Source organism: Toxorhynchites rutilus, chromosome 2 (assembly GCF_029784135.1).
Source record: "Toxorhynchites rutilus septentrionalis strain SRP chromosome 2, ASM2978413v1, whole genome shotgun sequence".
Classification (NCBI taxonomy): domain Eukaryota; kingdom Metazoa; phylum Arthropoda; class Insecta; order Diptera; family Culicidae; genus Toxorhynchites; species Toxorhynchites rutilus.
This window is the reverse complement of record NC_073745.1, coordinates 5,785,747-5,808,541: the sequence shown is the minus strand read 5'-3', so window position 1 is coordinate 5,808,541 and position 22,795 is coordinate 5,785,747. Positions and strand designations below refer to the sequence as shown.

The window sequence follows — 22,795 nt, the reverse complement described above, 5'->3', positions numbered from 1 at the left end:
GAGAGAATAGTTGTTCGATACAACATTATAAGATCTTCTGGGTGGGCTCCCCACCAGGTGCCGGTAATTGTACGGAGAAAGTTTATTCTTTGTTGGCATTTTTTACTCAGATACCTAATATGGGCCCCCCAAATACATTTGGAGTCGAACCAGACCCCAAGATACTTGAATGACATAGCATGAGTGATCGGTTTACCCAAAAGTTGAAGCTTTGGTTTTGCTGGTCTATGCTTCCTAGAAAAAACCACCATCTCTGTTTTCTCCGTGGAGAATTCGATCCCTAGCCCAATGGCCCAGGTTGAAAAATTGTTCAAAGTATCTTGTAAGGGTCCTTGCAGGTCGGATTCGTTTGATCCTACGACAGACACCACTCCATCATCTGCAAGTTGTCTTAGGCTGCAATTTTGTGTAAGGCAATTGTCGATGTCGCTTACATAGAAGTTGTACAAAAGGGGGCTTAAACATGAGCCCTGGGGGAGGCCCATGTAAGAGACCCGACTTACTGCCGAATCTCCGTGAGAAAAGTTCAAATGTTTCTCACAAAGCAAGTTATATAACATATTATTCAATAGAGGCGGCAGACCCCGAGAGTGTAATTTGTCCGACAAAACCTCTATTGAAACAGAATCGAAGGCCCCCTTTATGTCCAAGAATACTGGAGCCATTTGTTTTTTTTTTCGGCGTAAGCCATTTGAATTTCTGAAGAAAGCAACGCAAGACAATCATTCGTCCCCTTGCCCCTGCGGAACCCATATTGTGTATCTGAGAGTAGGCCATTCGTTTCAACCCATCGATCAAGGCGAAACAAGATCATTTTCTCCAACAATTTCCGTATACAAGACAGCATTGCTATTGGGCGGTACGAATTGAAGTCGGACGCGGGTTTTCTGGGTTTTTGAATAGCTATAACTCGTACTTGTCTCCAATCATCTGGAACAATATTATGCTCCAGAAACCGATTGAATGAATTCAACAAGCGATGTTTCTTAATTATTGATCGTATTTGATCTTTATATATACCCTTTGTCCCGAAAGCATGTGCAATATTTTCCCAAAAAATTCTAGCTCTTTGGCTATAATTTGATATATCGATCATCTCGGTTAAAATTATAACTCCAAAAAGAAAAAACGAACACATCTGCTTTTTGAGTAAAAAATGTAAATGTATAAAAATCCTCAGTTTTCAAGGAAAAATATAGAAAATTATAGCACCTTTGGTGCCGAAACCATGTAAACAAAGAAAAAATGGAAACAGTCATTAATTACGAACACAAAATTCAAATTTCTTGCAAGTTTGATATTTTTCCAAAAAAGACTAGCTTATTAACCTCAATTTGATGTGTCAATCATCTGAATCGGCTTAGTGGTTCAAAAGTTATGAGTTTTTGATAAAAGTAATTTTTGGGAAAAGTTAAAAAAAATGGAATCACCCAAAAAAATAATACAGGTTCAATGTTTTACCACAACGAAACCAAGCTACCAATTTTCACGAAAATCTGAAACTCACTAGATCAGTTTGGCATGGAATGGCTGAAGTAATACTGCAATAGTTCACAAATTTCAAAGTTCGAGTTTTTCTTGTTGTTTTTCATGTCTTTCATTGCGGCCATAATAATAATTAGGATTACTGCATTTGGATTGATGCTAGAAAATATAAATATCATTAACTTCCTCGAATAGTGGATGTGATATAATTCATTTTATATTTGTATATATATTTATATATATATATATTTAAACGAAATCATTTGTCAAACAAACTGCAAAACTAAAAACTTTTATACTGTCCTTAATTTTTTGGATGTAACATTCAAGGACCCTTCAATAAAAATGGCATTGAAACAACAGAGTAAAACTGACATACAATTATGACGGATGGCTACTTTTTGATTGGCGCGTGCTCCAACTAGCAACCCGCCAATTAAAAAGCACTCCAACTAAAAAAGCGCCAATAAGCGAATGTGTACTGTAAAACTGTAAAAATATATAAAAAAAAATATACAATCGAAGACTCTTTGTGTCGTTTATGAGTTTGTAATAATGAAGCAAAAGTTAAAAATGGATTTTTAAACCATCTCAAAAAAATATTGAAAAAAAAATTCCTTTTTTAATTTCTCTTACAATTTTGATAAAATTGCACTGAATAGTTAAAGAAGAGCTATATTAATATTTGAATAAACTTATGTAATTATAAACATGTTTATATAAACCTTCCCATCTTATAATTCATCATTAAATACCTTGCGTCAAGACAGCTAGAAATCCATACACTCTCAAATCAAGTGTGCCTGAAAAAATTATATTCTTCACGTAAACAAGCGATGAAAATGTGGACACTTTCTAGCCAGTGAATTGTATGGAGTTCCACTGCTGTGCTGGTAGTGTCAGAAACTTTAGCCTAAAACGTCCTTCCAACTACTCATGGGCGAGCTTATCCCTCTCTGAGTTTTAGAAGTGTTTTCTAAACTAAAACAGACTGAATTAATAAATAATCAGCTTTATTCTTGTTTACGGTCGTATCTGAATTTCTTTCGAACGACTCATTACATATCACAATCGCCTCTAATGTGGCACTGAGTGGTGTCTCGGTATGTCGATTTAGAGGTAACTTACTGTATACACAGGTGGTGGTGCAATATCCTCAGTAAATGCCAAGTGTCAATGTCTTAACTGTCCGTAGAGAACAAAAATTGATTGTGGCCCCCATTGACAGCTGATTCGGCTGTTGGTTAGTTATATTTTGTGAACAAACCACTCAAACCACTACTTTTCGATATATGTGATGACAAGAGGATTGCTTATAAATTTTTGGCATGAAATAATCACATGCGTTTGTAATACCGTTTCCGCGAATCAATATGAAACGATGTTTTTTTTTGTTTTTTGGGAAGCGGGATATTTATAATAACTTATAAACATTTATATCGAAGATATCGCAGAAACAGAACGTTTGACATCTGCATCGCATGAGATCGATTTAAATATTGTTTACAGACAAAATTTAAAATGGCCGCAAAGCGTTTTCATCATCTGTGTGTTTGAGCGGCAGTTTGTTTATGACAAAATAATACAATAGAATTTCCAGAAATACTCCTTGTTTTTGATACTAAACAAGACGTGTTAGCTTGAGCTAGATACACTTTATGTAATCCTTCAACTAAATGGTTAATGTCGAATTTAAGGCTTGCGTATGATTCTTCTTTTAAAATGCAATACCAAAACAGTTTCAAGTTTGTTTTATCAGAATTTTCGATCAAATGAAACATTAAAAAATCAATTTCTAGTTGTTAATACAATGGCGAATGTGACTATCTAGGGAAAAAATCTATCAATACAATTGTAGACTGTAATTTAGAATTTACTATCTGCAGTCAGTTTAGATTGAGTTTAAAAAACTATTTCTGAATGTTCAAAATATTGCGTATCAAGTGCCGGTACTATTAGTGAAACAAAACATGATCTTACAGCTGATAATGTTTCCAATTTAATCGCTAGCCCCATGACAATGCCAAACGATTTTCGGACCATAATACAGAACTTATTTCGGTTTGATGTCGCATCATCTTATCGACGACAATCGCACATGATACTTGCGCGAGGCAAAAATAGATGATGATATCACCAAAGTCGCCAGCATAAAGAGTCTACCGCAGCGACTCTACTCTACCGGCTTAAGCCGAACACATGTCTCCCGGTCGCATGATCGGATAGGCGGCTGAAAAGCAATGCACTAATAGCTGGAGAAAATAGAGAATGAATGGGGCGAAAAGAAAAAAAAAACGCGGCTTTCGGCATTGTTGCATAATCAGAATCCACACACACGCATTTACTCGGTTCTCCTTTTTCGTTCTACTTCTACGAAGCAGAATCACTTTTATTTTCGCATAATTTTTTTTTTTCTTAGTTTCAATTTGACCTAATTTTCTACAAGGGGAAAGAACTTACCCTTGGCAATGGATGGTCAAAGATTGCCACAGGAAAATTTGATCCGCCATCGCGATTTTCCGCTTGCTTCGATAGGATGATGCGCTTGCCAGATTTCTAAATCCCGCCATTTGCCGTAACACGTGTTCTTGTTTGTGCCGTCTTCTTCACTCTAATTGACTTTCTGGCTGATACTTGGAATCCGTCCGTCATTGATGCGTATTTGGGTATTTGCGTGCTCCTTCTCTCGCTCTCTGTCGAAGGATGGAAGATGGCAGAGGGAAAGCGTTACAAAACTGTTAACCTACTTTGATGCGGCGCGGTACGGGTTTTTTTTTTGTAGGAATATGATGGGTTGAACGTGCTTTGAAGCGTTTTGCTTGCATCAAAGCAGCAACCCAACATGTATCAGTAAAAGCACGGGATGCGAATGGTTTTATATCATACCGCACGGAGCGATCATTGGATTGGCTCTTAATTCATTATCATCATTGTAGGATGGGAGGGGAATCAAGTCAAGATAGCAAAAGCAGAAAAGAAGTTACTCACCTTTTCTATAATGCGGAATTGTTTTTTTCCTGCTTGGTACGATCAGCAATCTAGAACGGGAAAAAGCGAAAAGAAAAATGGCTAAGTAAACAATTCATTGTAGGTTAGAATTCGATTTCTTGAAACCTTACCCGTTAGTATCGATTTTAGCCGGCCAATCAAACCATCAATGCTGATTCCCGCGATGTCTCACAGTATACTCCTGTGATTTGAGCTTTACAAATCCACCAAGCCACAAGAATATACTGCGAAACAGCGCATTATTGGATCCCGATTCGCAGGGGCGAGACAACTTTGCAGCGAAAAGCACGTTTTTCTCCCCTTATTTCTGCCATATACAGGCAGAGCGCTAGCAAAGCGAAAGGCGTTCCAAGCGGTGCGATGCGGCGAAGATGTCTTCAAGCTTCCGGCAAACTCATGTATTAAGCTATTTTCAAAGATCGCTAAACTATGCTTTCTTCGTTTACAACGCGACCACCATCGAATTGGTACAAATTTTCTCCTGAAAATCACTTGCATTTTTAGTATAATTGAAGATGAGTCAGGAGCGAGCCGAAAACCACGCCAAGCTATCAAACTTTCGCCCGGAGCCGAACCTAGCCTGAAGGAAAAATCACTTTCTTGCTGGAAATCCCACATAAAAATGGGAATACTGTAACCTTATTATGTTCACGCTTACAAGACGCAACTAAACAATAGAAATCCGCAACAATTTTCACCGAAAAATGATTAAATTTGAAGATTTTTAAAAACTCACGCACAACACCGCTGAACCGAGAGACTTCTTTAAATTCAGTGCGAACCCGTATCAAGCCGAAATGAGAATGCGAAGAGAAGAAGAGCGGCGGAGAGAGCGACGGCTCGGGCGAAAGAAAAAAGTTTGCCGAGCAAACGTACGTCAGATCCGGTGTTTGCAAGAAATTGTCAAGACAGGAGATGTTATGGCGTGGCGCCATCTGGTAGCGGACATTGACGGCTGATAGGTGTGTGTGATGCTTGTGATGTTCATTTGAAGTGGCGGTTACTGTATAGATTCTGAAGAACTCTCATAAAATTTATCATTGGATTTATTCAAAACAACAAACCAATTTGCGTAGATTAATCAGTCACAACTTGCTTATATCATGGACAGACATACAGCTGTATTAGCATTGTAAGTGTACCATCGTAGCATGACAGACATACTTTGGTTGTACATTGTACCGCATGACAAAATGACAATCATAAATTTTTGCCAATTTTTACCACATATTTCAATGAAAAATGTCAATTTAATGTAACATTGTCAAGTCAAATCGCATATCAGTGTAACAAGTATCGTAATATTGTTACATACTACTTCTTATACGTATACAATATGACATATGGCAATTGAATGCTTGCTGGGTCAGTTATTTAGATCTAAAACTATGTTTATACAAGTCTTCATTTGGGAATTTTCAACAAAGTTTGTTCTTGTCGTCATTTGTTTCGTCGATGTGGAAGTTTTTGCATTTGTTCAAAAGCCAGTTGTTTCAAGAATGCTATTTTTAAATATAAATTAGCTTTGAAATCATCACCGATTTTCTTTAGGTATAGATTACGCAGATTTTATCTATGGATTTTACAAGTAATTTAGATTTTCCAAAGCTGCCGGATTATTCTTTTTTTTTCAAGTCATTTATTTGTAAGGCTCAATCAAAAGCTTTGCGGAGCCACTAATTCAGTTTTGTTTATATTATTTAATCTTAAATCTATGGTTAGAAGGATTTGATCGATTAGTCGCGATTTACTCAAGGTTAAGGGGCAACAATTTTGTGGGATTGGTCAGGTTTGGGATATGGAAATTGGGTAACGTTGTCTCAACTGAGAGTTGCCACACGCACTGTAGCGTTGTGCATTAGGATCTAGGATGGCATCTGGTGTTCGACTGGCTGGTGGGCGACGGTGACGGTGTACACAGTTCATATGAGCTGTTGCACGATTGTACGATTGTTCGTCCACTCTTTTTGGTGATTTTTTTTTCTTTTGAACAGTTCATGAACGGCTTGCCCATGTCTAGCTAGCTCTCTGATACGAAGCCAACATGGCTTAGTTGCTTTAATCATCACTGGCACCAAAAAATGCGCTGGTTTGAGTGGTTTATTCAAAAATATAACTAGACTCGAAAGCCGAATCAGCTGTTAGTGAGGACCAAAAACAATTTTGGTCCCCACTGATAGCTGAAGAACTGACTCTTACAGAGTACTATCCGTAAAATACGCAATGTCAGGCTCTGAGGCCGGGGCATTTTCGGCATTATCGAAGAAAAACAAAACTGTAAAATGTATCGTTGACTTGCGTTTTAATATTCTGCAGTTCACAGCTGAATGGACCAAACACACGGCAGTAAAAGAAACATTTATACAACTGCTCTGTTCTGGCTATATGGTGTTTACGATGGCTCTGATTCATATCAGCTTAGTACTTATCAATCGGTCGCAGCTCCATGGATGAAAATAATCTCCAGAGAATCTCCCGAGAGAAAGCCTGAAGTCAAATCTGTCCAGAAAATCACTGTATCGTTGTGTGACTTCAGAAGTGAAAGAAGTCATTTTTGTAGACATTCTTCTAAATACACCAGCCCTTTAAAAGGTTTTTGTCGCAAAAAGTGAGGTTATCTTTTGCGCAGCCAAATCTGTAATTTTTTTTGGTAAACTAAATTTATGTTTTTTGTAGTTCTCCAGTACATAAAACTGATCTGCAGTAGTGTAATATTAGTTCCTCGGTATCGGTAATTCGTCAACATTTGAGTGCTTTAGCTTTTTGCTACCGCATTCTGTTTTCCGTCGCTGTTTGATATTTTCTATCGGGAAAAACAACAATTGTTTAAAATAAGCAAATAAACTGGAAAAAAGACCCTAGATTTTTCAAAGCACATTTTTACCATCCATCATATCATTATTTGTTCATCTATCTTTTAACAATATTCTCGAATGTCTGGACCACGATAGATACAATACGGTAGCGCGACTTATAAGAAAGGCCTTTCAGCCATCTTCGATTTTGTATGTAAACAATCTGCAATATTTTGCAATATGTTTTTTTGCTTCTTGTGTGTGGAATTGTTTTGGTGGCAATAAGAGCATTCAAAAGTTGAAAGGAAAGTCTTTTACGATTAAAGTTAGGTTTTCAATATACTCTATCTTATTATATGTTTCAGCTCAAGAGAATAAATCGACTCTCGGTATCGGCTGGTGATGGAGATAATTTTCCCGCGTTTTGCAGTTAGAGACGTCGGTTAATCGTTCGATAGATGCAAATAATCGAATATCTGCAATTTTATTCGAGGAGTTTTGTATCGAATAATGAAAAATCAAAATATGAATACACCGAATAATTATTAAAGTAATCGCGATTAATGAAAAAGGGAACCATTTTTTCTAAAAATTCAGTGCAAAATTTCTTGTAGCGTGTTTTTAGGGTCTTTTTTGATGAGAATAATGTACCTTCTAGATAGTTAATAGAGGATTTCTAGAAACTTCCTGCGACTTGTTTTTTTGTCGATATTGTTCCCGAAGCCCGAAGTAGTAACTGTAAAAATAACCATAAGCTACCGATTAATTTATAGTTTACAGTTTACAATTCTTTCGCAAGTGTAATTCTTTCACAAGTGTGTATATGTGTGGCTATTGTATTCAGTGAACAACTATACGAATGTCAAACATTTGTACATTACTTTTGCACGTATGAATCTAACGACAAATAATGTATGAATCTGTTCAATCCGGTGACAAAAAGGACTAAAATCAAATAATAATAGTCCGAAAATGATATTATGCATTTTATTTAATAAGTATTCCACCCCACTGACATTAATTTATACATTTCATTGAACAATATTCTAAAATAGCAAAAAAGTCACTTGTCCAAAAAAGTTACTCCTGTACTCGTGTTGGTGTCTCAGACCGAAAGTGATGAAAAAGTGATACACGTCCCCTTCGTACCAACTCATACGATACGCTAAACGATGACGAACAACGAGTGACGAAACTAGAGAAAATCGCAATGTCATAGTGTTGATATTTTCTGAGAAATGATTTCTCGGTCTCTCAGACCTATGCGCGAGTAAAGAAGTGTTAACCGTCATGGTGTTTCGTCAAAATCCATCGAATATGCTGAACCATTTACGATTGAAGCATAAAAATGATTGCCTGGTGGTGGAATTCAGGGCCTGCAGGAGTAAAGTGAAGACTTGAAGAAGGTAGCCTCAGCTCCCGTTCTAAAATAGTATTCCAATTCAGAGTGCCATGGAAAATATACTATACTAGTGGTCAATGGTTCTATAAATATACTTCTTTTGAACTAGTAGCTATAGGGACCAAGTAAAAATATTCAAACAAATCAGTTATTTCAACAACATTCGAAGAATAGGTAATTTTGAACAGAAAAAAAATTATGTTGGTGTAATAAAAATATTGTGCATCATTCTCATGGTGTGCTCTTCATTCAATTGTCCTCAAAAAATCAATCAAATTTATCAATATACTGAAATACCATTTCATTCAAAAACCATTATTCTGCACCATTACAAACCATCTGCACCAATTATTACAAAATTATGTTTAATGTAACTTTTAAAATTATGACATATTTTTTTATCATAAATGTCTGTTCTGTTCTTTTTGATTACAAGAAATAAATATTCGCTCGATTAATCGAATACTGAAAGACAATTATTCGAATGAATCGAATATTCAAAAATGACCCCACAATTATTCGACAATCGAACAAACGAAAAATTTAGACATCTCCTTTTGCAGTCAAATCCCTTTCCACAGTCCTCTGTATATTTATACCGTTTCCCCTCGCGCACTTATTGACGACACGTTCACACCATTATTCCACACATCTTGGTCTGGACTACAGAATAGCACCATCTTCAACTATGTCGCATAGATTGATTTAAAACTAACTATTCTAATTCTCTTATCCTAGCTCTAAACGCGTTTCTTGTCATCATAAACTCAAATTCATTACAAACAACATGAAAAGAACGCGAACGAAAGTCAAAGTACGTTACTTTTACCTGAAAATCCAATGTCCTTTTCGCTTCACAGTTCGCGTTTACTAGTTTAGGGGAGCGTCAAAGATAGTAATTGATTTTAAGGCGGAATTAACACGTTCATAAAGTTAAAATTATGAATGAACTTCTTCGTATCAAATTAGTATTCTATTTAGATGAAAAACACTTTTTTTTGCAGTTGGTGAAAAAATCTCATACGAAAATTGTTTTGACGTAGGACTACGTCTTTCATTTCTATACCGGGGTGAAAATCAAAGTTTCGAAAACGAAAGCGTTACGCCGGAGACCGAGATTTTGAGTGTTAATAGCTCCTAAACAACTGAACGAAATGGTATGATAAACACTTCATTCGAAAGATAAAATGTCTACGCGTTCTATACTTGTTACTTTCTGATCCAAAAACTTGTTTCAATAGTCTTAAATTTGCTTTCAAAATAGGCTATTGAAATCACCAATCGGTATATAAGCGAGCGCCGCTCGGAAATCCACTCAGTTCTAATTGAACAGCGATTGGAGCATGTTGTCGCTGTTGTGGTGAAGCTCTTCATTTATCATGAAAGCGCGGATGAACGGTGTCACCAAGAGCCTGTTTGTGCACCTTAGGCCAGAAGGGAATCCATCAGGAGGAGAGTGATGCTACAAACGGTTCCCCGGGAAGATCTCGAAGCAGCCGCTACACACACACATACACGCACGGAATTCTTTCCGTTTGGATCGAGAAAGATCCGGAAAATAATCTGCCAGTTCCTCTAGGAATTTAAAGTTACATTCATATGAAAGAGTTTATTTTAATGTTTTCTATCCATGTAACACTGTGACCAAATACATTAGGTTTTGTGATTTTTCAATCAATCGCAATCAACAGGATAGCTTCTGAAGATTATTCTTCCCCATCAGTAGGATATTTCCGTATCCAATATTGGATGCATAAAACCTTGTGCCTCCAACGTAACGCTCTCGTTTTCGAAGTTCTCCAAATATTCATTCATTCAGAATGAATTCAGATTCAACTTCATACAAATGATCTCTAAATCAACGATAGTCCTACGTCACCCTTGCGGTTATACCATAGATATAACCCACTTCCTGTTTTTGATGTTTTTGAGTTCGCTGGAGTAACAAAATGTTTGGCTCAGTGTATATGTCATGCTACACTCAAAATGTTTTCTGGAATGAAATTAAAAATTTAATTGACATTTCGACCACCGGTACAAGAAATTTAAATATTAAATTCCTCAAAATAACATATTGCTAATGGTTTGTATCGTTCCGTTCTGTGTTCCGCCTAATCGGGATGAGTTTTTTGTCCGTTTCCCCCGCAATTCTAAACTCGCTGAACGCTGGAAAATCGCCATCGAATTGGGCACCGGAAACGCACTGGACAATATTGAACGGTTGGAAGAGGCCACTATTTGCAACACACATTTCAAAGAAAATGCTTCAGGAGGGATCAACTTTTATCAAGAACCATGCAGGTTTTGGAATGGAGTGTAAGTTTGGTTAACCTGCTGTATTGCGTAGATTTTCAACATTTTTACAATTCACAGTAAAAACCAATATTCGTACGTTGTCTGCTGTCGGATTTGCCTCCAGTTTACTACAGAGTCCAGCAGTATGGATGATTTAGCAAGTGATACCGGTTTTCTTCTGGGAATCCATCCGCTAGAAGGGGACTTCTTGAAATCAACTTGCATTTCTTGTTCAGAGAAACTCAACACCATGAGAATGATCATAAATGAAGCCACTGAAACAAATGCTCGATTCATAATCCTAAGTGAGTATATAAAATATGAAACAGTCACTATTATTAACCGAAGACAAAAAGCGGAACTTCCTAAAATAGAATACAGCGAGAGTAACACTGCTGTCGGTGCTAACAACGTAAATCCTACACAAGAAGACATAAAATCACTAACCCGAAGAAAATGTTACATATGTCCATCCGTCCAAGAATCAGCTGACCAACTTCTTTCGCATCTTGTTTCTAGTCATCATCAGAACGAGGTTTTCCTCTGCAATCAGTGTGATCCTCCGAAAAGTTTCGCTCGTATAGATTTGTATAATTTCCATTTGAGTTACCACTGCCCGGAAGATCGACCCTTCAAGTGTGGCTTTTGCAGTATACACTTCGCTGTTGTGCAAAGCCGAATAAGACACGAGAAATCTCACCACAGGGCAAATGGCAAGATGAGTCCATGTGTGTCTCATCGAACAAAGCACCAATGTGAGCACTGTGGCAACATTTACAGGAGCAAACATCTCCTTGAGGTGCACATGGGTTTAACGCACGGGATAAAAACTATCAATGTTCCGAGTTGTCACATTTGTGGGAAAAAATTCTCCAGCAGCACCAACTTGAGGCGACACGTGGCAACGCACGGACCGGGAGGGTTGGTCAAGTGTCGAATATGCGAAGAAATCTTTCGTACAGAGCTCCAGCTGGAGAAACATCGGTTGGACGCGCATAAGCTGGATGTGCCACGGCGTAGGAAGCTTTCAAAGACCACGTGTGTAATTTGTGGGCAGGAGCAGAAAGGGATATTTGCTTTGGGAGCGCATGTGAAAGAGAGTCACAACGAGGAAGAATATCCGTACTTTCGGTGTGATAAATGTCCGGAGATGTTTCTAACCGAGGCGAAGGCGACAGAGCATCGGAATGTACACAACGGAAAACATGAATGCAACGTTTGTTTTAAACGATTCGTTCTGGCCAGCACATTGTGGAGCCACAAGATTAGGGTGCACGGAAATCAGAGTCACTTCCAATGTGACGCTTGTGGAAGGATGTTTAGCTCTAAGGGGAACATGATGAGACACATGACGGAACATACAGGTATGTGATTTGTAAAATCATCAGAAAGGTTGCAAGTTGATTAATTTGTTTCCAGGATCCAAAGAATTCAAATGTGAGAGTTGCGAAAACTGTTTCACTAGGAAAAGCTCTCTGGACAATCATTCTAAAAAGTGTTCGAGTTGCACTCTTAGATTTTGTCGACGAGGAGCGCTGTTAAAACATCACAGAGAGTGTCATAATATAAATAACGTGGGACAAACAAGCGCCGTGGATCCAGGTAACGATTATAATATTAAATAAAACAACTACGATAGAATTTATTACAGTCGAAAAAGTTATTGATACGATCAGGTTTGAAGATGAACTGTTTGACCCGTTGATGATTAAATTGAATACAAAGCAGTCGCTTATGGTATATGAAAACCGATTAACTCATACTTAAAAATCCAACATAAAAATGATGTATTTTCGATTTTACACAATACAGTAATCGTTCTGGTTCTCTAACTGGTCCTGGCTTAACTGGTCTGCTTTTTAACTGGACTAACGTTAACTGGTCCTTGGACCGATTCGAATGTAATTTGAAATGTTATGAAAATTGACATTATTTTCGCATGACAAAAACATTGATTAAATTACAGAAAAATAATTTTCTGAAATTATATTTCACACCTGTTGTCGCACTCAATGCGAAACTTTCATTGGAATCCTTTTGATTACCTAATTTCATGATCAACCCGAATCGAACAATTAATTGAAGTACTTTTTTTTTTTGACGTTTAATTTGACGTTTTACATACCGGATCAGCTAAAACGCGAATGTCGATAACTGGTCTTCCCTTTTCGCCCAGTTATTGAATGTTTACTGTATTCGCAGGCGTTAAATCCACAGTTCATTGAACAAAAACCGATTGTGCAATGAACTAAATGTACATCTTTCAAAGGAAAGAATTGCTCCTAAAACACTATCGGGCTGAAACAAACAGCAACTTCGATAATTTTTCATGGCATTGGAAAGCAACAATATGGTAAGGTTTTGGCATCAAATGATAGCTTTGTTTGTTAGCTACCACCCACTAAAGGTTTCATTCAAATTTGTATCACTTTATCGGGCATAAAAATCGGTTTAAAGCTACAATGCGCGGAAAATACAACCTAACAAAAAACAAAACCTTACAAAATTTAAAAATATGTAAACTTTTCTACAATGTTACTTTGATGAAGATCACACATTGTGGTGTAGGAAAAAAAACCATTGGATTGAACTTCCTACAGGAACAACAATGTAGGTTTTAGCCAATGTTTTTGTTTGGCGCTTTTCTGATTTTTTTTCATTTTCCGGAAAACGGAGGAACGGAAAAAACAATTCTTGAAAATTGGGGTTTCTGTAACGGCAATAATCAAAATTTCAACAATGGCTTTTGTTAAAAAAAATGATTTTTTCAGCTTGGTCCTTAATGGGTTAATTGATAATTCAGTTAGAATCCGGATACGCTCTTCATTTTATAGCAATGGACGTAGTAGGCGTAGCCTAAATCTTTTGACAGCAAATTGTTTGGAAAACCTGTATCTTTCGACGGTGCAAATTTTCTGTTGAGCCATACCAAGTAACAAATTTTTTCCTTCATTACATTAATTTGGTACGACCAGACGCCATAAGATTAAAAACGGCCGCTTATTTCAAAGCTGTAGGAGTAGCAGTGCTTCTGAAATTTGTTTGGAACAAATGTTTCTCGAATAAATCTGATATACCGCCGAAACCTTGAAACAAAAGATAATTATAATCATTTATATCGTAAACGTATACAAGACAAACTCACTCATTTTCACATAACGAAAAAGAGTCACTTTTATCCCTCAACTCCCGCCTCTGTGGGATAAGCGTGCTCTCTTCTTCCCTATCGCTGTCGTAAAAAAATATTTCGCGATCTTTTCTTTTAATCGCGATTCTAATATAATATCAAATTAAATTTGTTTTTCGGCATTGATATTTTTGCAATAGCCGTGAAGTTTGCTTTGTTTACAAACCGAAATCACGTCGCAACGAAATCAATAGAAGTAGTTATCATGAGGTCCAATTAGGAAGCTTGGAACAAAGTGATGCAAACTTCCAAAAGCACAAACCTCTTTATTCAGATGTCATTCGCAAGCAAAATCAACAGCTACATGGAGAAATAACTTCGGAATTATTCTCAATCTCAGAGTTCCTCTGTTTGGCACGTGACATGTTTCAGCGACTGCAATAATGCAGAAATAAACAACAACAATTTCTAGCTCTATCGGAGCTTATGATGAAATATATTTATAATGACTGACCAGCTCAAACATCGAATGCTTAATTGGAACGGTAGATCAATCTTTCGTAAGCAGCAAGAATATTTCGAATTTTTAACCCGTCATAACATCGATGTTGCGAGTGTTACAGAAACCTGGCTGAGACCATCAAATTCACTCGAACAACACCGGTCTGCCGAACAATGGAAGAACAGAAAGAATACCCTTACGCCTAAATGACTACTACTGTGTAATTTACCATAATGTAATGGAACAGAAAACTTAACGCCTAAATGGCTAAAGGGTGTGTCACATCAAATTGCATCACGGAAAAAACGCTGTAGAAATTCGCCCAGTAGACCGATCCTTTTGAAAATTTTAGACTGTAAAATAAAAACTATTAAACAACTTCTGGCATTTTCTTTTTATTCATACTTCGAGCCCAAACCCGTATGCTCGCACCTTCCTCTTTACCCCGTCCATAAGGTTCTGTACAACGTCAGGTTGTAGTTTTTTTTGAACAGAAATCCATTTTCTCTTGAAGTCCGCCTCCGATTTGACAACTTTTGGGTTCTTCCGGAGGGCCTGCTTCATAATCGCCCAATATTTCTCTATTGGGCGAAGCTCCGGCGCGTTGGGCGGGTTCATTTCCTTTGGCACGAAGGTGACCCCGTTGGCTTCGTACCACTCCAACACGTCCTTTGAATAGTGGCACGAAGTGAGATCCGGCCAGAAGATGGTCGGGCCCTCGTGCTGCTTCAATAGTGGTAGTAAGCGCTTCTGTAGGCACTCCTTAAGGTAAACCTGCCCGTTTACCGTGCCGGTCATCACGAAGGGGGCGCTCCGCTTTCCGCAAGAGCAGATCGCTTGCCACACCATGTACTTTTTGGCAAACTTGGATAGTTTCTGCTTGCGAATCTCCTCCGGAACGCTGAATTTGTCCTCTGCGGAGAAGAACAACAGGCCCGGCAGCTGACGAGAGTCCGCTTCGACGTAGGTTTCGTCGTCCATTACCAGGCAATGCGGCTTCGTCAGCATTTCGGTGAACAGCTTCCGGGCTCGCGTCTTCCCCACCATGTTTTGCCTTTCGTCGCGGTTAGGAGCCTTCTGAACCTTGTATATACGCAGGCCCTCCCGCTGCTTGGTCCGCTGGACGAATGAACTTGACAAATTCAGCTTATTGGCGACATCCCGGACCGAACTTCTCGGACCACGTCTAAACTGCTTAACTACGCGCTTGTGATCTTTTTCACTGACGGAGCATCCATTTTTGCCGTTCTTCACCTTCCGGTCGATGGTTAGATTCTCGAAGTATCGTTTTAGTAATCTGCTGACCGTGGATTGGACGATTCCCAGCATCTTACCGATGTCCCGATGTGACAACTTCGGATTCTCGAAATGAGTGCACAGGATTAATTCACGACGCTCTTTTTCATTCGACGACATTTTTCCAAATTTACGAAAAATTGACAGTGAAGCATGGCCAACGTGATTTATACACTCTTATCTGATTATAAGCGAAAGCTGAAGATAGAATTCCTAAAAATTAAATTTCTACAGCGTTTTTTCCGTGATGCAGTTTGATGTGACACACCCTTTATTTTTACAGCTGATATAGTTATGGTTGATGGTGTCCACTACTACATATTTGCAGACGATACCACATTCTTGTCCACCGATTCAGATCCGGATACAATTATAAACAATCTTCAAGCCGTTCAAAATGCCGTTGATGAGTTCCAGAAAAAAAGGAAAGTTAAAATCAATCCTACCAAAACCCAGGCAATCTTTTTCACAAATCGACGAAACTCGAGATTCCTACTGAATCGTAGTGTTGTTACTTGCGGGCACACAGTAGAATGGTCCAAAGACGTAAAATATTTAGGACTATACCTGAATGAAAAACTAAAGTTTGAAGTTCACATCCAGAAATCACTGCAAAAATGCGATAGACTTGTCAAAAGTTTATATCCACCGATCTGTCGTCATTCCCGCTTGAACATTGTCAACAAACTTCTGTTGTACAAAGCTATAATTCGTCCAATCATCACCTATGCTTTCCCAGCATGGTGCAACTGTGCAAGAACTCATCGCAAGAAACTACAAATCAAACAAAATCGTTTACTGAAAATGATGTTAAACTTAGACCCCTTCCATCCGACCGAGGATCTTCATAGACTAGCAGGAATCAGTCAAATCGATGACTGGATACGCAGTCTGTTGCCTAAATTCTGGACAAGCTGCAACTCATCTCCGAACCCCTTACTGCAGAACATCTCTTCGTCTCTGATGTGTTTTTTTTCCTTCTAACTATCCATTTTACTTTTTATAACATGTAAAAGTTTTTTTTAATGTAACTTAGTTTTCCTTTAATGTTAATTTTGCTCTAGTAAATACTTAAGATAACCATCATATTGAGGAAGATTATATACTGTTGAAAGGAATTCCAAATCTCAGTTCAAGAAAAACAAATTTTGAATATGTTTAAAGGAATGAATAAATGAATAAAAAAAAAGTGGGTCGGTTTATGTACTAGCAGGCCAACCCGACCAAACTATCGGCCGATGAAAAGTCTGCAGTCTGCGGGGGCTATAAGAGCAGGTCGAATCTAGAGACTTAGACCTAATTATTTTGGACACTGGTTAATAATGTTTTCTACTTAGATACTTCTGCTGTTTGTCATGGTCTGATTTAATCGAAACTCTCATAATCGTCGTTGAGTATCTTCGTTCATTCAAAGTAATCAATGAACGCATCCCGCACACTTCCCCAATCCCCGATCTACTTACCCACCTAGGCAGAATTCTTTTAGTCATCTTCGGAGTCGATTTGGTCTTCTGTGTGGGCTGTGCTTTTACCTCGTTCAAATTTTTGCCACCCTATGTTTCGTTGTTGCAAACGAGGTAGCAGACTCCCTGAGAATAGAACCTAGTTCAGCTCTGAAGTTTTGTAGTGAACTCCCTAGTTTAAAAGGTTTTCATGCATGTAAAATATAACATTCTCTTTTTTAACCATAATATCTTTTTGGCAATTCGTTTCTAGTAATAAAATATTGACATTATCCTTATACTATAGTCGAGTGATAAAAAATGTTTAATAATTTATTTCAGTTGTTTGCGAAATGGTGTATCGCTAGAGTTACATTAAACGACTGTGTATCACTTAGTAAACGATTCAAGTAAACTTGCAGTTGTTTCGTTCATTCGAATTGAATTGGAAGAGTGAACAAACAATAAATAAATTGTTTTAATTTAAATACTAATGTAACAATTAGTACTGCATTTGTGTTGCCGTTGCCTACGCGCCTATGCTGCTCGCCCGCTTATACAACGCGCCACTGAAGTACGCTCGTGTCTAGGCCACCGCCCGACAAAAGCCGCACGCCATCGAACATAAACTTTACCGTCGTTACGTGACTGCTGTGACCTCGGTAGGAATGTGATAGTGACTGCAAGGGGCGAGAAAAGGTTTGTTTGCAAACAAAAATTCTTCGCTGTGACAGAAAGTTTACTAACCTTTGGTTGCGATGCCGGATAGCTGAAGAGACGAACCTTTCCCGTGTCATCGGCTGTGACCAGGAATTGCTCCTCGCCATCCTTGCACACGCTGTTGATGTCCGTTCCGTCAAAGTTCTCCGGCCAGATGCCAACCGTTTCGAAGCATATTGAGCAGGATTGGGTCGCCCATTCGAGGTTTCTCACCGTGGCGTGAGATGTGATTTGACGACAGAGAGTAGGATTCCCTGTGGGAATTGGCTTGATGAAGAATATGTAAACGCTTAAAACTATTCTCACTTACAAAATAGGAGTTCATAATCTCCGGAGTTTGTTCGCAACACTTGGCTGTTCTTGGACCAATCCATATGCGATATGAAGCTCGAGTGACCCTAGCAAAAACATAAATTTATTATCAAAAATGTTGCCGAAATTATCGTTATAAGGTTTTATTCAGTTAGAATTCGGAATCACTGGTCATTCTATAGTAGCGGTCGTAGTAGGAGTATGTCATTGCCGCTGTCAGAGAAGAGCTAATTTTAATTCGTTTTCGCAGATAAATTTGTAGGAAGTTCTTGATTTAGCAAGGGATTTGCTGTGGACAGAAAACCAAATTTCTCGTCACAAATGAGACAATGGACTCGGAAATGTATAGGGAATAATGTCTGCATAAACCTTTACTTCCGTTTATTAAGGCTCGCAAAGGGCCGGTGAAGCTTTGGCCAGATTTGGCAAGCTGCCACTACAGCCGATAGGTGCTTCAGTGTATCGATGGGGTCGATTACATTGAAAAAGACCTGAATCCTCTCAATTCCGTCCAATCGAAAAATATTGGGCAATTGTCAAGCGGAAATTGGAGAAGGGTGCCAAAGTGACTCGGGATGCGGCAGACATGAAGAGATCGTGAACTAAAGTTGATCAACAGTGCGTTCAAACTTTCATGGAGGTTTCCGAAGAAAACTATGAAAATTCATCAAAACTGGTACGGAATACTTTTTTGTGAAAAGAACAATTATCTGCATTTCAATATAAAAACACTGTTTATATCTATAACCAATTTCAAGATACAACTGGTTTTGTGATTCCGTATTCTGAATGAATCAAGCTGTACTTACAGTGCACTTTCCGATTCTAGAGAATCGATGGATCGCCTTGGCGCACTGATAGATATAAACGCTGCCATCTTTTGATCCGAGAGCGAGCAGATTTCCGTCCGGTGAAAACTTGATCGTCTGGATTACATCCTGCCCATCCTGGTAAACTGCCAACAATTCCCGTGTGGTCGTATCGAACACCATCCATCGACCGGCGGTACCTCCAACGATGATCGTATTACCGCTGTTCGAGAACTGCACTGACTGAATGGGCTCTCCTATATCTTTACTCCACACCACGGAGTGTGAAAGTGAATCCCACAGTTGTAGTAATCGATCTCGTCCTCCCGTCACAAATTGTGCCACCTGCGGGTGCGTCGAAAGTGACCACAGCAAATCCGTATGACCCATCACAATCGGTGCGAGGCCTAGCGTGAAATCGCCCGAGAGAATACAATTCTTGGTTGTGCCAATGAGCAGCTGTGTTCCCTTGCCTTGTGCGACCACACGGACAGCACCGAAATGTGACTCAACTAGTTGCTCTGCCTTCATTCTCATGGAATCGTCCAACAGCACTAATCGCCCGTCCTTGCCACCGGTAACGAATCCTCCGTTTCGGAGACTACAAATCGAGAAAATTGATCCATCGTGAAGTTTTTTCAAGAATCGACTGATCACGTTGGTTCCTCTGGGCCAAATAGAAACACTACCGTTCGAATCCCCGGTCACAACATCTCCGGATGGGGTGAACGATATCGCTGTCACGTACTTAGGCTTCTCTCGGTTCTCAAACACTCCCATCCGCTTGTACAGCATTCCATTCTGATCCAACGACCAGAAAGCGATGTGATTCTTACCGATGGTGATGATCTGACCCTTGTCTAGTGGGTGAAACTCAACGGCCACAATCGTATCCACCGAACATTTGGTTTCCGTGATCCTTCTGCCGTTCTCTTTCTTCTGCCAGTCCCAAATCGAGATAATTTTATCCGGCGAATCGTCGATCGCTGCCAGGATGGTTCCACTGTCGGCCCGACTGAAGGATAAACAATTGATCGCTCCGGTAAACTCACCAAGGCCGACCACATTCATCGTCACCAATGAAACCGAATTCCACACCCTTATATGTGGCAATGTATCCCTGCCGTCATGCCCCCCGCACTGACCTGTCGCTACAAGTAATTTGTTTGGATGAACCGCCAAACTTTTCACATCATCCGTGTGATCAGTGTAATGTCGTTGCGATTGTTCGTCCATGTTGTACAGAATCACCACGGCGGCCACAAAATACACCATCTCTCCCGTTGGCAGCTGATGCAGGTTCGAACGGCAATCTTTCCCGCGATAACCGTAAACCCAGTCCAGACGCAGACGTCTGTTCGGTGCCGGTTGAACCTTCGTGGTGTCGTACGTACTAATTTGAGCTTCTGGAATGTGTAACACTATTGGACGGCCGCTGATGTAAAGCTTCAGATAGTCGTCTTCATCCTTACGCTGGACGAATGCGTGTGAGTGACCCTGTCTCGAGCCGCTGCCGCTCATGTTGCTGTTCAGGTTCAGCAGGGACTTGGCGGAGAAACGGGAAATGCTGTTACTGAAATGATGGCATTGAAAGAATTTTATTCTAAATTTAGTCTATATATATATATATATATATATATATATATATATATATATATATATATATATATATATATATATATATATATATATATATAATATGGATTTCCGTCTGTCTGTCTATCTGTCTGATCCTCATGGACTTGGAAATTACTGAACCGATCGAAGTGAAAATTTGTATGTAGGGGTTTTTGGGGCCGGGAAGGCTCTTATGATGGTTCGAGACCCCAGAAGGGAGGGCTCCTATACAAATGCAACACAAATTTCTACATAACTTGTGAACTAATCAAGCAAATGGAGGGTTTTTGAGTACGAACAATGTTTCTATGTTGGTTTGACATACCACCCTCCTCTGGAGGAGGGGGGGCTCCCATACAAATAACATTATGGCATAATGAGAAATGAAGTGCTATAGACGATGACAACAAACAAATCGCTCATTGTCTTAATTCGATGTAAGTGGAAAATGTAAAATATAAAAAAACCAAGATTATTACTCCTTGTTTTTCAAATACAGGGTGGGCCATTTAAAGTGGAAGCATCTGGCAACTCCATAACTTTTGACAGAGATGTCAGATTAACAAATGTCATACCGCGTTGGAAGCGTCATTTCAGTACAATTTTAACCATGGAACAATACACACCTAAACAACGCGCTGAAATTGTTCAGCTGTACATTCAAAATAGCTTCTCAATTGTGTTAACTAAACGTGCGTGGAAAAATAAAAATAAAGTTAAAACATCGCCTGGAGACAACACTATACGTCGATTATATGCCAAATTTATATCGTCTGGTAGTGTTGGTAATGCCAGTCATCTGTCCAGACAACGACCAAGACGTTTCGACGAGAATATTAATGCCGTTCGAGTCAGTGTTGCAGAAACTCCATCGACATCAGGTCGCCATCGTTCGCAAGAGTTAGGCATCTTTTTATTGCCATTTGTTCGTGAAAATGAATTGGACAATTACTGGTTCCAACAGGACGGCGCTACATGCCATACAGCGGCTGCCACGACCAAATTATTGCGCGAAATGTTCCCCGGAAGATTAATATCGAAAAACGGCGATTATGACTGGCCACCGAGATCACCTACTTTGACGCCTCCTGACTTTTTTTATGGGGATATTTAAAATCCAAGGTATACACTGGTAAACCAAGGACCCTGGATGCGCTGAAAGACAATATCCGACAAGAAATTGCTGCCATATCGGCCGAAACATTGGGCAAAGTGATGGAAAATGCCGAAAAAAGGGCACATTTTGCGGTCAAGGCCAGAGGCGATCATTTACGAGATATCATAATCAAAAAGTAGTTAGAACAAATCTCCTTGGACCAAAATAAATGAATTTCAAAAAAAATAAAAATTTAAAATTCCACTTCTTTACTTTGCTTTTGCAAAAACAAATCCTTCCACTTTAAATGGCCCACCCTGTATCTCATAGTCCTAACCTTAACTATTTTCCTAGTTTTTTTCCGTTAATTCTTTATTCATCATATAAAATCATTATAAGACGCATCTTCTGTTTCAAGATTTTCTCCCAGTAATAGAGAATGTGTTTTAAAAGCGTGTTTATTCCACCCAAAAATCCATTTCCATTTTCACTTCACAGAAATGGAGCTCAATGTCGTCTATGTCGAACGTGTGGGACCGAATTCGTGCAATCTAGTAAAACACACGTGCTGTAATGCACTGACTATGCATTGCGTTTTGATCTGGTAATAGCAAAGGCTGTGTCGGCCTTGCTCATGATAGCGCCGCGCAAGTGAATGTATTTTTTCTCGCACCGCTCCTGTTTGTTGTGTTATAGAAATCGCACTAAATCGCTCTTTAGCTTCACGTACATTTCGTAACAAGGCTCTGTTACGCCCTAGCAGCCCCAATGGACTCTCTGATCCTTCCCAGGGTCGGCTCAATCACAGTAAACTGGTTCAGTCTGCTGGTGTTGGTTCGTCCTATTTCCGCTCCTTGACCGGTGCACAGGAGACGGAAGTTTGGATAG

At 39.1% G+C, this 22,795-nt stretch overlaps 2 protein-coding genes and 1 long non-coding RNA gene across 11 annotated transcripts in view; 1 reads left to right on the top strand and 2 right to left on the bottom strand.

The window, feature by feature from the left end:
* Nucleotides 1-3,834: 3,834 nt before the first annotated feature.
* On the bottom strand, nt 3,835-4,721 carry LOC129769917 (uncharacterized). The gene is made up of 3 exons (XR_008741997.1): nt 4,605-4,721; nt 4,474-4,523; nt 3,835-4,178 (listed from the first exon to the last, which is right to left on the bottom strand). It is a non-coding gene; the product is annotated as an uncharacterized LOC129769917 (long non-coding RNA).
* Nucleotides 4,722-10,653: 5,932 nt separating this feature from the next.
* The window catches only part of LOC129767285 (zinc finger protein 677-like), a 44,786-nt gene continuing 32,644 nt past the window's right edge, over nt 10,654-22,795 (top strand). For 2 of the 3 annotated variants that reach the window (XM_055767996.1, XM_055767997.1), the window contains exons 1-3: nt 10,655-11,007; nt 11,065-12,350; nt 12,406-12,588. In XM_055767996.1, the coding sequence (XP_055623971.1) occupies nt 10,772-11,007; nt 11,065-12,350; nt 12,406-12,588 (1,705 nt within the window). In that variant the 5' untranslated portion in view covers nt 10,655-10,771. Of the gene's footprint in view, nt 11,008-11,064; nt 12,351-12,405; nt 12,589-22,795 lie in introns of all 3 variants that reach the window. The other variant, XM_055767998.1, reaches the window with a different exon arrangement.
* LOC129767283 (echinoderm microtubule-associated protein-like 2) overlaps nt 17,666-22,795 on the bottom strand; it is a 58,208-nt gene continuing 53,078 nt past the window's right edge. For 6 of the 7 annotated variants that reach the window (XM_055767988.1, XM_055767994.1, XM_055767989.1 and 3 more), the window contains 4 exons: nt 19,195-20,767; nt 18,384-18,471; nt 18,101-18,327; nt 17,666-18,033 (listed from right to left, as the gene is read on the bottom strand). In XM_055767988.1, the coding sequence (XP_055623963.1) occupies nt 17,908-18,033; nt 18,101-18,327; nt 18,384-18,471; nt 19,195-20,767 (2,014 nt within the window). In that variant the 3' untranslated portion in view covers nt 17,666-17,907. The remainder of the gene's footprint in view (nt 18,034-18,100; nt 18,328-18,383; nt 18,472-19,194; nt 20,768-22,795) is intronic. The other variant, XM_055767992.1, reaches the window with a different exon arrangement.